This window comes from Calliopsis andreniformis, chromosome 2, assembly GCF_051401765.1.
Source record: "Calliopsis andreniformis isolate RMS-2024a chromosome 2, iyCalAndr_principal, whole genome shotgun sequence".
In the NCBI taxonomy this organism is placed as follows: domain Eukaryota; kingdom Metazoa; phylum Arthropoda; class Insecta; order Hymenoptera; family Andrenidae; genus Calliopsis; species Calliopsis andreniformis.
The window spans coordinates 14,803,622-14,818,365 of record NC_135063.1 but is presented as its reverse complement, the minus strand read 5'-3'; the positions used below and the strand labels follow the sequence as shown (position 1 = coordinate 14,818,365).

The 14,744-nt window shown below is 41.8% G+C and overlaps 1 protein-coding gene across 6 annotated transcripts in view; it reads left to right on the top strand.

Annotated features, from left to right (window-relative positions):
• Positions 1-14,744, top strand: part of LOC143188497 (uncharacterized) — a 40,431-nt gene that overhangs the window by 4,636 nt on the left and 21,051 nt on the right. For 4 of the 6 annotated variants that reach the window (XM_076392800.1, XM_076392797.1, XM_076392799.1 and 1 more), the window contains exons 2-7: positions 4,508-4,744; positions 5,077-5,207; positions 5,391-6,021; positions 6,457-7,282; positions 7,432-7,784; positions 7,987-8,222. In XM_076392800.1, coding sequence (XP_076248915.1) covers positions 4,508-4,744; positions 5,077-5,207; positions 5,391-6,021; positions 6,457-7,282; positions 7,432-7,784; positions 7,987-8,222 — 2,414 coding nt within the window. The remainder of the gene's footprint in view (positions 1-4,507; positions 4,745-5,076; positions 5,208-5,390; positions 6,022-6,456; positions 7,283-7,431; positions 7,785-7,986; positions 8,223-14,744) is intronic. The other 2 variants (XM_076392801.1, XM_076392798.1) reach the window with 1 other exon arrangement.

Genomic DNA, 14,744 nt, shown 5'->3' with positions numbered 1-14,744 from the left:
GGCGCATCTTGAGAGGATGCTAGGCAGTGCAGCTCCTCAATTCTCCAAGCAGTGCACTTTCACCGAGAGCGATTTCAAGATGATTGGTACCAGTACACGGCTCCTGTTACTACAAACATATTACAAAGAAGAAGCTTATGAAAGAAAATGATTGAAAATCTTAAAATCGAAATCCATCAGCTATTAATTTGAGGTACCAAGAAGTAAAAGATTGTTCTCTTTTCACGTGGACCAAAGCTCCACTCCAGTTTCCCGAGTGACCCTACATATGGCAATATCCCCACACATCAGCAAGCTTCAACCATTCCCGAAAGTTCTCCCAAAACCCAGAAACATCTGAACCGAAGGAGTGAGGCTAGAGGAAAAGTGCGCCCTGGCAAGGGAAAGTCGCACAAAATGCCCGTATTAAGTATCGCGTCCCCAGTCGTTGACATCGCAGACGAAGCATTGCGAAGCATTGCGAAGCATTACTGTCGTCTAATGTACGTCCAGTCACGCCCCCGCTAGTAGGAGGCAAAAGCGAACCGAGTGGAACCGAGGCAAAGCGAGGCGTACCGAAGGGACCAAAGCGGAGAGATCGGTCGGTTCGGTGAAGTTCGCGGTGTTCCCTCGATCGAGCCGCGCGGGCAAAAGCCGCAAACCCGCGCGGAGAGCTAAACAACCGATACGACACGGCGATACCTGAACCTGTGTATGTATATCGGCACGCACACCTACGTCCCGTTGCTTGCACGCCGCGTCAGCGATAAGGAGCGGCGATTGGTCGCTTCACCGGTTGCTTCTCCGCTCGGTTCACCAGAAGACCTAAAGCGGCTGCGCGGTCCAGGTACGTACCTGACTCTGGCAACGTTCGCTGTCACTGCTCCGCCGATCCTCTTTTCCTCGGACATGGCCAACTGCCGCGTATCCTCGAGCGTTCCTCCATCGGAGACGGAAGTGGACGACTAGCGCGACCAACGACGCATCGAGTGTGCCCTTAATATCGCTGGGTAATGGTCGAGGAAGGTGACACCACCTTGCACCGTCGTCGTTTTCTTTTATTTGCGGGAATGAACGTCGCCGTGGCTCGATAGCGATCCGTCTAGTGGAGAGTCTAGGGATCCTGGCTTCGAAAGATCGAATCTTGGTGCTGGAGGGACGCGTAGGTGTACAGGCTCGTTGTTTCGCCGTGTTTTTGACACGGGAGTAAGGTGAAAGCCGACTCGGGGAACTCGTTCGACTGCGTTGACATCGTCCTTTCGATATATTAGGATTTTCTTCAGTTCGGTGCGAGGCAGAAGGCTCGTATGAGAGGTGATAGTGGAACTGAAAGACAGTCTCGTGTTGCGTCACGTGTGCTTTGATGTGTGTATGTGACAACGATTCGAGGAAAAGTGATGCCGCTGTTGAGATCGAGTACCTATGTAGTGAGTTTTAAAGGGAGCTTGGGGGATATTAGGTACTGGTGGTGAAGGTATAAGTAGGTCTCGAATGTTCCTTAAGAGTGGCTAATAAATATTCCATCTCCTCTGGTATCAATATTTAAACACACAAGTTTTGAGACTCTTAGACGTTGAACCAAAAATGCAGACCAGGATGTTAGTACTTATGCACAAATAAGTACATACAAGACGTTTTGCATCAATGGTTGATAGATACGACCAGGTGATTCATCGATCCAATCGCCTACCTTTTAACGACTGCAACGATTAGGTATAATATTCTACTCCATGAAGACCAGGATTCTGGTAATGGAATTGGCAATTATAGAATTAGTAGATTCTAGTCACGTAATGATACTGCAGTACTAATTGCGTCCCAAGTGACGGAATAGAGCAACTGCAACTTTATCTTCGAGCAATCTATCCTCAAAAATGAAGCCGTTCGACCAGCTCCTGCGTGCGTGCTACACTTAGGTCTGGTTTAGATTGTTCTTCGTGAAGAGAATTAATTCTCTGCTCACTAATTCTTCTCGTGATATCGAGCATCCGCTTCGGTGAAGATTTATTTAAGTACTCACGATTCCATCAAGTGAAGATTTAATTTTGTTATAATTCGAGGAAAGATTGTATTTTGGCTCAATTTTGCAAGCAATGCAGTGGAAATATATTTTATAGCTCAGCGTGCATAGCTTTTAAGTACACCTGAGCGGATGCGTGGGTTTGGTACGCAACAGTTCCTACGAGTTTGCTTATATTACTCTGATGATCATCTTTAGCTGACCGGATGTGGCTACTGTATCCACTCGACTATTTCATTTCATTTAAATGCTAAAAGCTGATTTAAATAATACCTGCACCACACTTTTAGAACTCCTATACTACGTAGCTGAAGTCTTTTTCGTCGAATTTGCTCGAATTGTTAATTAACACGCTTATTTAACAGAGTAATTAGTATATTATTTGAAGCAAAAATTGTTGAAATTATGCAACATGATAACAAAATAATATAGTGCAAATAATTGCTTTCTATACTCCATAATGTGAGAATAAATATCTGCTTCGCGTACTGTGTTCTCCATAGACGGAGGTTAAAGGTATGTAGGCTAACGGTATATATAAACAAAAAAAACCGATGAAAGGAGTTGAAAGGAAGCTACTTGCGTTTTACATTTATTATTCTCGGTAGAGTTTGTGAGATTGTGCTTTTCGTCACATAGAAAACAATAATAAGAGTGAAATGTGACAAATAGGTACTTTCACAATAGACTGCAGTCATAAATTTTCATTAAGTGAGCATTTCAAAGTTACACAAATTTAAATACAAAATATAATTTAATCACCAAATTAAAATACCCATAATTATCAAAGAAAGAAGTAAATTCAATAATCCTGGGAAATTTAATAAAAGAAATTTCTATAGAAAAATAGTTCGAAAATAAATTAATTGCTGTTTTGTTTCACAGCTGATTGTATGTACCACCTAACACTACTAACAATAAGCATTAAAGTTTCCTTTTACGGCCGTACAAACACTTATGCGTAATATTGCTTCTCCTAGCTGTACATACGCGCGCAAATGCAACGAGAAGTTAAGTAAAGGGAGAGAGAAAGAGAGAGAAAGGAGAAAGGTATTCAAGTACTCGGTACCCGGGGGTACTTGACTAAAAGTCAAAGGAAATATCGTTCATTGTTATTCGGTCGTGTCCATTGCACCGTACACAGTATATTGCGTTAATATGCTTTATCATTGTGCGACGGGAATGGAAACTAGGTATGTACACCTAGTGGAACACCTACGAGGTACACTAACGCAACGTTGGCACCAACCAGAAGGATGTAGCAATCTTACTTGCGTGGTGCGTCGATTCTTTTTATAACAAAAGGGTCTCGATACGACACGGCTACACGCTGCTCTATGAGTCACTGTCATCGGACCGAAACTCAGAAACGCTGTCGCCTTAGTCGCTGAATGTCCTTTTCCGCGTGTCACTCTGCAATATTTATCATCCGTTCTCCAGTCATCGAGGACACGGACCCTTGGTGGCTCCAGTACCAACCACTGTGCAAAAAGTGAAGCTCGAAGTGGAGGAACTTCCCGTTCTGTGTACAGTTTCTTCTCAATATCTTCTTGCCCTGAGATACTGGCCTCAGGGATTCAGAATTCAAGACTCAGGTCTCAAGACTCATAGTGTCAATTATTACTTGAGGAATATGGGACAGTGGACTTAATATAAATTTGAGGAATAGTGGAGGAACTTCTCATTCTGTGTACAGTTTCTTCTCAATATCTTCTTATTCTGAGGAACAGGACTCCGAACTCGGAACTCACAATGCCAATTGTCACACGACAAACCCAGAACAGCTTGCCCAACACACATTTATTGAATAGTGACAGTGATCTGTAACACAGAACCCAAGACATCTCCTCAAACACGTCAATGCTGAATAATATCGTGTCTGCTATCGTGCATCATCATTTTCGCACTTCCGATTCGCTCCTTCCTTTTACATAACACCGAGTTCTGCGAAAGCAGTCCCTTCCGTTGGATCAGGAAGCAAATCTCGTGTGTTGCTGCGCCATGGACTGTATCGACACGATTGATCTTTTCCAAAGGGAAACATCGCGCTAGTTAAGCGTGTAGAACTAAACGCCGCGATCGGATTATAACTCGTTCATTTTCACCGCGATGAATAATCGAACAGTAGTTTATCAATTGACAGCGCATAATAAACGGCGTGGATCGCTAATTACCCTGGCGCGATCGGCGAACAGCGAAGGATAATAATTAGGTAGGTGCACCCTGGCTGGAACAAGAGTCGATTATTGTCGAGATCGACGCCACAGAAGGCACGCTTGATCGTGATATGCAAATCAGGCACGGTTATTTTCCTAGTAAAGGTGGCAGGCTTGGAAATTTCGAAATCTGTGAAATGGTTGACACCCAGCAGAGTGATTACTTTGTGTCGTTTAGAAGGATTGACAGTAAGGTTGTGTGTCTGTGAGTTTGGCGATGGGCGAAAGGGTTCGAGGAAGATCGCGTGCTTTGAGGTGCACCAGTGTTATGCAAAAACTGCACGTTTTGCAGAAGACTGAAGGCTGATCTGCAATATCTCAGGAGGAGGGGACTTCTGAAGGCGTCGGGTGAACTATCCTACCAAGGACGCAAATGTGCCAGATGCGGAGCACCGTTTGGTAGATTTTACAACACTGGTGCTCCATGCACACGGTGCAGGCACAAAGTTTGCAGGCAGTGCCGTATCGAGGTCAGGAGCCCCACCGATAACAAAGAGGTAGAATGGATCTGCAGCGTTTGCAAGATAGCGTGAGTTATTTTCCATTATTGATATTTCATTTTTAGAGAAGTTCAGTCTTTTTTAATTTCTTTTTAGTATCCTTCGTTCTGCACATGGGGTTCTAAAAAATAGAGCAGCTATTAAAAAGCTGTAATTATTGTTTTATTAAGTAGCTATGTATTTATAGAGTTTTCATTGACACTAGAGTGGATATATTTTAATGTAGTCTGGGAATGTATTATTTAAGTCTCTGCATTTAGTGCCAAAAAACTAGTCAAACTATAATATTAATGAAAAGAAGTCTAATTATAGAATCAATTAATGAAGAATTGTCTCTCATTCTAAATTTTAAATATTTTAGGGTGTTACATGTTGCTGCGGACAAATGGACGTTTGAAAACCCAGCATCTAAAGGATTTTTGAATGGAAAAACATCTGCCTCTCCTGTGGAAATATTGAAGCATAGTATTCGACGAGCTTGGACTATCAATGGTACGTTTAATAACTATATATTCTTTTTAAATAATACATAAAACACAAATCTCAATTTTGATTAATAAATTTAGCTTCAATTTACGAGGAATACTCTAAAATATATTTCTTTCCAATTTACGGCGCAAAAAAAATATCTCACTGCAGAGAGAATATAAATTACCGACTGCATTTTATATGCAGGTCCACCCACACGTTGGTCCGCAGCAAGAAAATCTCCGGAGCTGCGCATATATCGAAGTTTACCGTCTCGTCGTCAAGAGTACCGAGAAATTATTGACAAGAACGAAATCGTAAAACCCGACTACACAGAGCCTACGAACTCCGATCAAAAGGAACCAGTTGGTCAAGAGGCGAGTAAGCAAGTGGAGGATCGTAATGGTTCCACGAAAGACGATCCATGCAAAGATGTAGGAACGAGGACCGAAGGGATTCCTTGCGAGAAACTCACAATCAACGAACGAACGAACCCGAAACGCTACGAAAAGCTACCTATTAAACAAGAGGAGGAAGTGCCATCGCCAGATGCCATAAAAGGGAAGAAAACTGAGCGTTCCACTGCAATAGGGAACAATAAAGCGAAAGCTGAAGAGCAAGAGGAGACGACGAACAGTCAGGAACAAAGTACATCGAGACTTTCTTTGATAAAACCGCCTAGGATATTATCCAAGTTCATTTCGCCTGATACTAAGAGCAGCCAGGCTAAGCATGGGGAAAGAAAATCGAATATTCCTATATTTAGAAGAAGTTCCAAGGAATTCGAGGATATTAGAAGCCCGCAAGAGTCGCCGAAACGTTCTCTCATCCCTCAAAGGTACTTCTTTAATTTTGAGTCTCCTCTCTTCACTTAAGTTGCTTGATAATAGAGTAGAAAAGTAGATATCACTAGGTAATAGAAGTAATTCAATAGAAGTTACTATATAGTTGTTTTCAATCGTTCTTGTGTTGATAAGATAATTGTTACAAAAATATAGGCCTCAAATTATATTAAGGTGTGTCAACTTTGCATATAGTTTAGTCCGTGACTTAAGAACATTGCGAAAATATGCATTCTTCAGCTATATTAACACTTGCTTGCGTTGCATTTCTCGAAATCCAATAACAAGACGCTGTCGTAATCCTCACATTCTTTCGAAAATGTGCCTCTGTTTATAAACAACAGATTAAAGAACGTTTTCTTAAAAAAATTACATCTCACCTAAAAAATACCACATAATTAGAGATTAAAAAATTGTTCAATTTCTTTCAGATACAGAGGAAGCACCGACGATCTGCGCCGCAGTCGCGAGGACATAAGCGTGCCAAGTTTGATCCCAAAGCTGCTTTCGCCTCGAAACAAGGAGGACAAACTGAAACGCCAGGACAGCAAAGACGACGTTCGCTCCCTGTTCAAGTCGAATCGAAAGGACTCGAAGGAAGAGGCAAGGAGCTCCGTCCTTCAATTGGGAAATAAAGAGGACTCTAAGCTCGGTATTCGCTTATTCCGGCGGGACAACAGCCGCGAGGACGTGGGTAGGGACAGCGCGAATTCAAATACGATCGCTGGGCCCGTGGCTGCAAAAGGAAAGCAACCCAGCAAAGAGGAGAAGCAGGAGAGGACGGAGGAGCGCGTGGGTGTCTCGACCACGTCGAAATCGAAGTTGACGGTGCACGAACAAGGCAAGACGAAGCTGCTGGCTAGAGAGAGCAGAGAAAGCCTTGATGGCAGGTCGTCAAGGCACGACGAGGAGGCTGTCCCTGTGGAGCAGAATGAAAGAGTGAGGTCCGAGGTGGGAAGCAAAGAAGGGACGATGCTCGACGTGGTCGTCGTCGACGAGAAACTGCTCGAGGATCAGGAAGCCGTTAAGAGGGGAGAGAGGGAGGGAAAAGAGGAGAAGGAATTGGAGGCGAGGAAAGAAGACCCGATGGTGGAGCAGAAGGAAGCGGTGGAGAACGATAAGAGCATAGAATCTATGAAGGAGGCAGCCGAAGGCTTGCTAGACACTTCTGAGACGGATGCCAGTGCTTTTGGAGCGAGTGAACGAAAAACTGCTGCTGATCTTAGCCATGGGAAGAAGGCTGAGGATTTTCAAGTGGTGAGTACACTCTGAATTCTTTATATTAATCACTGTCTTCAAGATAATGAGGCTAATGTATCAAAAAGTGTGATATAGAAGCAATGCAAGCTGTTTTACTGAGAAAATAGACGTCTTGCTCTTCATTTTTGTTTTCTCCTTATGCTCAGGTGCGGCGGAAATTCTCCAAAGAGGAACTTTCCAACCCCGACGACACGGATGAAACTCCCAATAAACGCTGCTCCAGTGTAAGTTCTTCAATCCTTAAATTCTGTGTGACAAATAAAACTAGCGTTGAATCATTTAATAATTTACAGCATTTATCGCCTGAGGCGAGCCCGCTGAGCACAAGATCGTCAAGATATAGTCCAAGGGAAAGCGAGAGCGAGCCAACGCCAGCCCTCCCACGGAAAACTGGAGACTCGTGTTCTGCATCTCAAAGGATACGGGACGCGATCACGAGAACCAGAAGAGAGTCGAACAGCAGCGCTAGATACGAGAGCAGCGGCAGCGAGAGTATAAGGTACGTGTAATTTAAATCACGCAGATGCCCAAAACGGGAATCTAATGATGTGACTGTCATTTGCATTCGAATGTACCGCGTGTCTCGAATGATTAATCACTACCGCAATAACTGACTGTCGAAGGAGATTAATAGCGGACGTTGTATCGCTTATAATATATTAGTATTTAATTATATTATTTTATCCATTTTTGTGGGTTAGATTAAGTGAGACGGGGCTTCATGGGTACGTGGAGTTGGCCAGGAAAGTGAAGTTCTTCGGAGGAAACGGAAGTGGTGCCGTGCCGTCGACAATCGGAAGTGATGAAGTGGTGCAACGTGATAGTGCAACAAGTGCAGGGGAAGATGACCCCCACGATGATAATCATGGAAGAACAGGTCCCGTATCTTCGCAAGGAAGAAGTATGCTTCGCAGAAGAAGGCAATTTGATGCTCAAGGTATGTCACAGAACAAATTCACAATTTTTATTAGTAGTTTAGTACTTTTAATTACACTTCTTAACATATACACATATACATACATGAACTATTCATGGGCCAAAACTATTAACTCTACTTTCTGAATTTTTTCAAATTTTTTAAACCTTTTCTATTGAAGATAGGTATAACTATTTTTCCTTTGTGGAGTTAATCAATTTGGCAAATAAACTACTCGTATTCTACACAAGGAAATAGTAAATTTCCAAAGTATCAGAAATATTTTTGTACGTAAGAAATTAAAAAATCGTAATCCATAGTAATTTCAAGTCGCTGGTCACTGGCGCATTTACATTCTAGCTGCTTAAAAGGCACAGCCATAACTAATAGTCGTAAGCATACTAATTACCCCAGGAGCGAGTAACATTTCGCTTTCGCGCCTGCCATCCCGCATTGATGTTTCATATACTCGCGTGCAAGACACTTTGATCGCGTGCTCACGGGAATGCAAATCGAACTTTAATCCTTTTGTTTCGAAATTGTGCCTCCGTTACTTTGGCGTTAATATGTAAATCAAAATAGAACGGATTAATCGCGAGCCTGGGCTTTTTTGCAATATTTTATAAACTCGCTTAATGAATTACGATCGCGTAAAAGATAATGTAACGTTTAGATCGAGAGATAGAATTTTGAAGGAAAGTAGAATGGTTATCTTCGACGCTTTGAATTAAAATGCCCGCTCTTGAAACGTTCACTGACGCTATAAATAAATATTCATTTTTTCTTTGTAATCAGTTTATAAAAATTGTGCAATATGGTTAGAATTTTTAAAAAAAGTTTCATCTCTCGATACTCCAGTTTTTATATTTTCTATGCGTTTGGACATTATATGTATTTTGTAACTTTTTACACTGCAGATTTTTACAAATCTGCAGATCATATTAATTTCCCAAAGTCGAAAAGAAAAAATATTATTTTGTAGTGTACAAATTATCCAGAGTTTACAGCGACACTCATTGAGACTATTAAAAGTAAGCGCTACCAGTTCGCCAACCAACACCGCCAGAGTCGACGATAAGTCAATCGATTACCGAAACCTCTACCGTACTGTCATACTCGCGAAACCAGCCAGTGTCTGTGAAACCCGCGAACGACGAAATGGTATTATCAGCAGCGCGGTCTCGCTATCATTTCCGTATCGAAGTTCAAACACGAAATCCTCGATAAGAAAAGTGTTACGAAAAGTCTCGGCGCCGATGAACGTGTGAAAAAACACATAACAAGTGTAAACACCTGAGAAGTAATTTTATCAGCTGGAAAGCAACTCGTTGGATCAATTCCTCAAATCTCTCGACTGCGGGAAAAGCATCGATAGCAATAATCAGAGGAGCATAAAAATAGACTGAAAAATTGGACGTTTAGCAACGCGGAAGAGGATCGTGGCAGGCACTCGAAATCCACTTTGTTCTTTTCGCGATTTCGCATGATAGTAGCGTGAGCGACGGAGCCGAGTCGAATGCAAATCGTGTGAGATATCCGCCCTATATGGGAGGAAGGAGCATCCTGCGAACATGGACGTGAGAAGAATATGCCAACTATTAATCACCGTCTTCGTCTCCATGTATTTTTTGCTCTTCTACGCCGCGTTCGCCGTTGTCCTTTACTTTCTGTGGATAGGAAGCCTCTCCACCGACTCCAGGCCGCGATGAAAATTGAGGGGAACCCACCGAAGATCCTCCCCTGGAAACAGGTTATCCGAAAGCGAATCTAGAACTCTAGGATTCTTTCTGCTGTATCCGGGAAAAAGTGGCACGGTTGAGAGAACAACGAATTCGTTTAACTGAATTTCTCGCTTCTTCATTCTCGTTTCATTAAAATGAGAATTCTTTAAAATAGTGGAGTAGGATGGACTGAAATAGGGGCAACTTTACTTTTTGTTACGTAGAACTTCTAAGAGTAGGCAGAAATTTCTTTTTATGTTTTTCTATGATACTATTTGATAGGGTGAAGTGAAATAGTGGCAGAATTTGGTCTTTTATTATTTAGGACTTGTAAGGATGGGCAAAAGTTTATTTTTTATTATTTAACACTTCTAGGGATGTATAGAAGTCTTTTTTGGTAATGATACTCCATACATTTTCCTGAACGATTCCATAAAGGAAGACGAAGAGTAACTAATAACACATCTAGGTTTCGTTTTAAAGCCACTCAGCCAGTTAATGTCACAGGATGTTCACTAATATCGTCTTTCACGCTTACGTCGAAGGAAATTTAAGTAATTAGAAAAATGATAATAGCAGAGTATCGCGTACTATGCCAGCAGTGGTTGCTACTTAAAACGTGAGAGTCAACACGTCTAGGTTAAATCTCCGCTCTTAATTAATTAGCTGCTCTGTCGGGTAATGCTCGTGTCGGGTCGGAGGAATAGAAGGAAGCCCCAGTGTCTCGATTGTTTCCTTTCCGTGCGGCAGACGCAAATTTTTGTTTTGTAATATACATAGAGGGGGAGCCAGGTACGGGAGAAGCAGGCGAGCGAGCAGGTGAGACGAAGCGAAGCAGGGCCCAGGGAAACAGCATAGAAATAATAGTATAACAACGTTCTCTGTTTCGCTCTATAGTCCGCTCACCTGCGGTGCTTATACAAGGTGTCGCGAAGTCGTCGAGGTCACAGTTTATAGGGTTTCCATTTCCTCTTGTGTCATCTGGAAGATTACATTTTGTTCTTGGGTTCTCTTCTCCCTGTTGGACATCTTTTCTTCTACAATCAGCGATCAGTGCAGAAAATTCTAAATTATACAAGTAGGTATTCATTGAAAAAGGTTCTTAAAATGTCAACGACTTTTTCCACTTCAGACTAATCTACCATATCAAATCACATTCAGTCTTAAGTTAGAGTATCCAATATCTGTAATCGTATCAGTTTTAACATTCAAATTTATGCCACTTTTTTGCTTTGCGTTTGAAAGGGAAGTCGGTTCTAAACGAGTCTAAATATTACACTGTATTTTCACTGTAATTTACTGCTATAAATTATTACACTATATTTAAACATTATCAGTAGTTTAAAAAATATATAGTCTTTCGTACTATTAAAATTTTCAGCTTATTAGTCTTCTAATATATACAAATTGAATATAATACCTTTTAAATATATTTCTCATTCCAGACTATCATTAAAAAAAATTCAATCTTTTCTAAAATAGATACTCCAAATGATCCATATTACTCCAATTAACTTTCCACGCTAACATTACACTCAGAACCATATCAAAGCACATTTAAAAGATCCCCTTTAGCTTCCTGTATACATATATCTACTCCCCGAAAGTCATTAAGAACCAACACCGCGAAACCATTTTTTTTCCTCGGTTCTACTTTCAATTATCGCGAACTCCGTCGCGCAAAAAGCAGTGAAGATAATCCCGTCACGCTGGTAATCGCGGCTGTCACCCACGACCATTGTTATTGTCGTTTTCACGGACGTGACGGTAGACTGGGCCCAGGTTGGCCATTTGTTGGTACCACCCGGTGTACACGTCATAATGCACTATAGCGACGCCACCACAGACGCTGTTCTGGCCGTGGTGTAAGGTAGTGACCGATGCTGTAGGATTCAGGTGTGCCTTACGGCACAGACGCTCTTAGTTTAGCGGCGGTAGCCCACGCGAATCGCCAGTTGCTCCCTTTGACAGTGTCGTTTACCTCGGCGAAAATGACGAGAGCAGCGTCGAAAGTAATTCAGTCGCGGCCCTGCCGGCAGTCGCCTCGTTTCGTCGCTCTGTGATAAAGTTCGTGAACTTGGACGCCAGGTGGGACGATAAGGAACGATCGAACAGGGGGAAATCGCCGACAGTCGTTGTTGAGGGGAACTATCGCTTGGGAGCTTGTAAACAGTGACAGCTTGGCCTAAATTACCTGGTACGTTTGATGGGAACAGCTCTGCTTACTAGTGACACGTTTAAACTCGTGAGTTTTTTGGATTCGCAGATTCAGAGAGTGTTCAGTGTTCTGGAGTGTTTGGAACCTAGGTGTCTTCTGTTATTGTGTTTAATGGTGACACCTTCTTCTCCAGTTTTTTTCATTTAAGTTTCTGTACTGTGAAACTTGAGATATGGGATTCTTTGAGTAGCCTAGATCATTGGATATCATTTTAAATGCAGATGTTACTGGGTTCAGGAGTTACACCTTCCCAATTCTTTGTATTTAAGTTTCTATATTCTGGAGTTTGTAATCTGGGGTTTCTGAAGTAGACTGTAATATTGATAGTCATTTAAAATGCAGATTGCTCGGGCGTAGACACCTAGGAAAGGTGAAGAGTTCTGTTTACAGTAGACGAGTACCATCCTGGCAGAAATAATATCACAGGATTTACGCTATTCTGAGTCATAAAGCAAGAATATTGTTGGATGGACTCTTGGAGGCTTCAAAGCAGGCCTATTTCGTGGTTTTAGTTTCAATCGTTTAGAGGTTCTCTGGAATTACAGCAAAGTTTCAAGCGGAAAGAGATGGAATGCGGAGATAGAGGGAATTAATTGTAACATATAAGCTCGCAGTTTTATTTCTGTAAGTCTGGCTCTTCGTCACACATAAAAGTAGGTTATTTTAAACATGTTATTACGAGCAGAGAAGAAATTAATCGCGCCGTGTAAATCTAAAGTTGCCTAATTGCTCCGAGTCGACATTAAGGACTTTCTACTTATCGAATAATCTATCTAGAAACGAATTCCCGATGCACTGGCAGCTGATAGCCAGCAGTCCGTGGCAATACTATATTTAGCTCGGCTACTAGCGATTCGCGCGAACACCTTAAACGGTCATTTACATTTCCACCGATGAGAAAATGTTGTGGCTAGTTTCCCAATCAGTGTCAACTTTGCGTAACGAGCCATCGCGTTTTCCACGGCGCCACGATTTTTCTCTTTCATCCACGGTTCATCTTCATCCCGGCCCACCTTCTTCCTTCCCTTGCCTTTTGCCAACGCAGACCATTGCTGGGATCTCGACGTGACCATTCACGGGACGTCGATTCTCGCGATCGCAGACGTAGAAAATCATACGTGTGGACAAACAATGGCCCGTGCCATTGACCAGGTAATTCATCAGCGCGTAAAAAGCTGGCATAATGCGTACTAGCCACGCGGGGGTTCCATTCTTCCTGTTACCTCGTTGCGCTGCGGAAGCGACACATCTTTCGCTGTTCTGTTTCGAGAATAAATGGGGAACTGGTGTACATTACTGTGCCATAGGTATTTAGACACGTTTACATGAGTGGAAATGTAAAACTACCTTCTCTTTCTTGCTCTATAGCTGGGTAGGAAAATTTTTTTGAGGAAATTCAATTCAGGGATGAAAAAGTAGAGGCTTTGCCCTTTAAAATGAGACTAGGCTCACTGTCCTGCGATTTTTTTTCGCAAAGTTACAGCAGGTCAAAGATCGACTATTTTTTTGACCTCTGGATCATCGCCTTATTCTAATGCTAAAATCCCACTTTTCACTCAAAGTGTCATAACTCGGTCAAAAAAAATCGCAGGTCACTCAGCAAGGTCTCTTTCGAAAGAGGAGGGTTCAAACTTGAAACCCACCCTTAAAAAAGTCCTGAAAAAAATTTATCGAGTTTCTGAAAACCCATTCAATTTGGAAAACTTTTTGAGAAAAACCGACTTCTGTTTTTCGTCCTGCAGCCAACCAGAAAATTTTTTTCAGAAAAATTCAATTAAGAGATGATAAAGTAGAGGCTTTGCCCTTTAAAATGAGACTAGGCTCACTGTCCTGCGATTTTTTTTCGCAAAGTTACAGGAGGTCAAAGATCGACTATTTTTTCGACCTCTGGATCATTACCCTATTCTGATGTCAAAATCCCACTTTTCACTCAAAATGTCATAACTCGGTCAAAAAAAATCGTAGGTCACTCAGCAAGGTCTCTTTCGAAAAAGAAGGGTTCAAGCTTGAAACCTACTCTAAAAAAAGTCCTGAAAAAAATTTATCGAGTTCCTGAAAGCCCATTTAAGTTGGAAAACTTTTTGAGAAAAACCGACTTCTGTTTTTCGTTCTGCAGCCAACCAGAAAATTTTTTTCGGAAAAATTCAATTGAGGGATGAAAAAGTAGAGGCTTCGACCTTTAAAATGAGACTAGGCTGACTGTCCTGCGATTTTTTTTCGCAAAGTTATAGCAGGTCAAAGATCGACTATTGTTCCGACCTCTGGATCATTGTCCTATACTGATGTTAAAATCCCACTTTTCACTCAAAGTGTCATAACTCGGCGAAAAAAAATCGTAGGTCAATCGGTCTGGTCTCATTCGAAAGGAGAGAGTTCAGCCTTGAATACTACCATGAAAAGAACCCTGAAAAAAATTTATTCAGTTGCTGAAAAGTCATTGAAGTTGGAAAACTTTCCGAAAAAAACTACCTTCCCTTTCTCGCCCCGTACCTGTATAGAAAATTTTTTTTGGAAAAATTCAATTCAGCAGTGAGAAAATATAGACTTTGCCCTTTAAAATGAGACCAGGCTCACTGTCCTACGATTTTTTTTCGCAAAGTTATA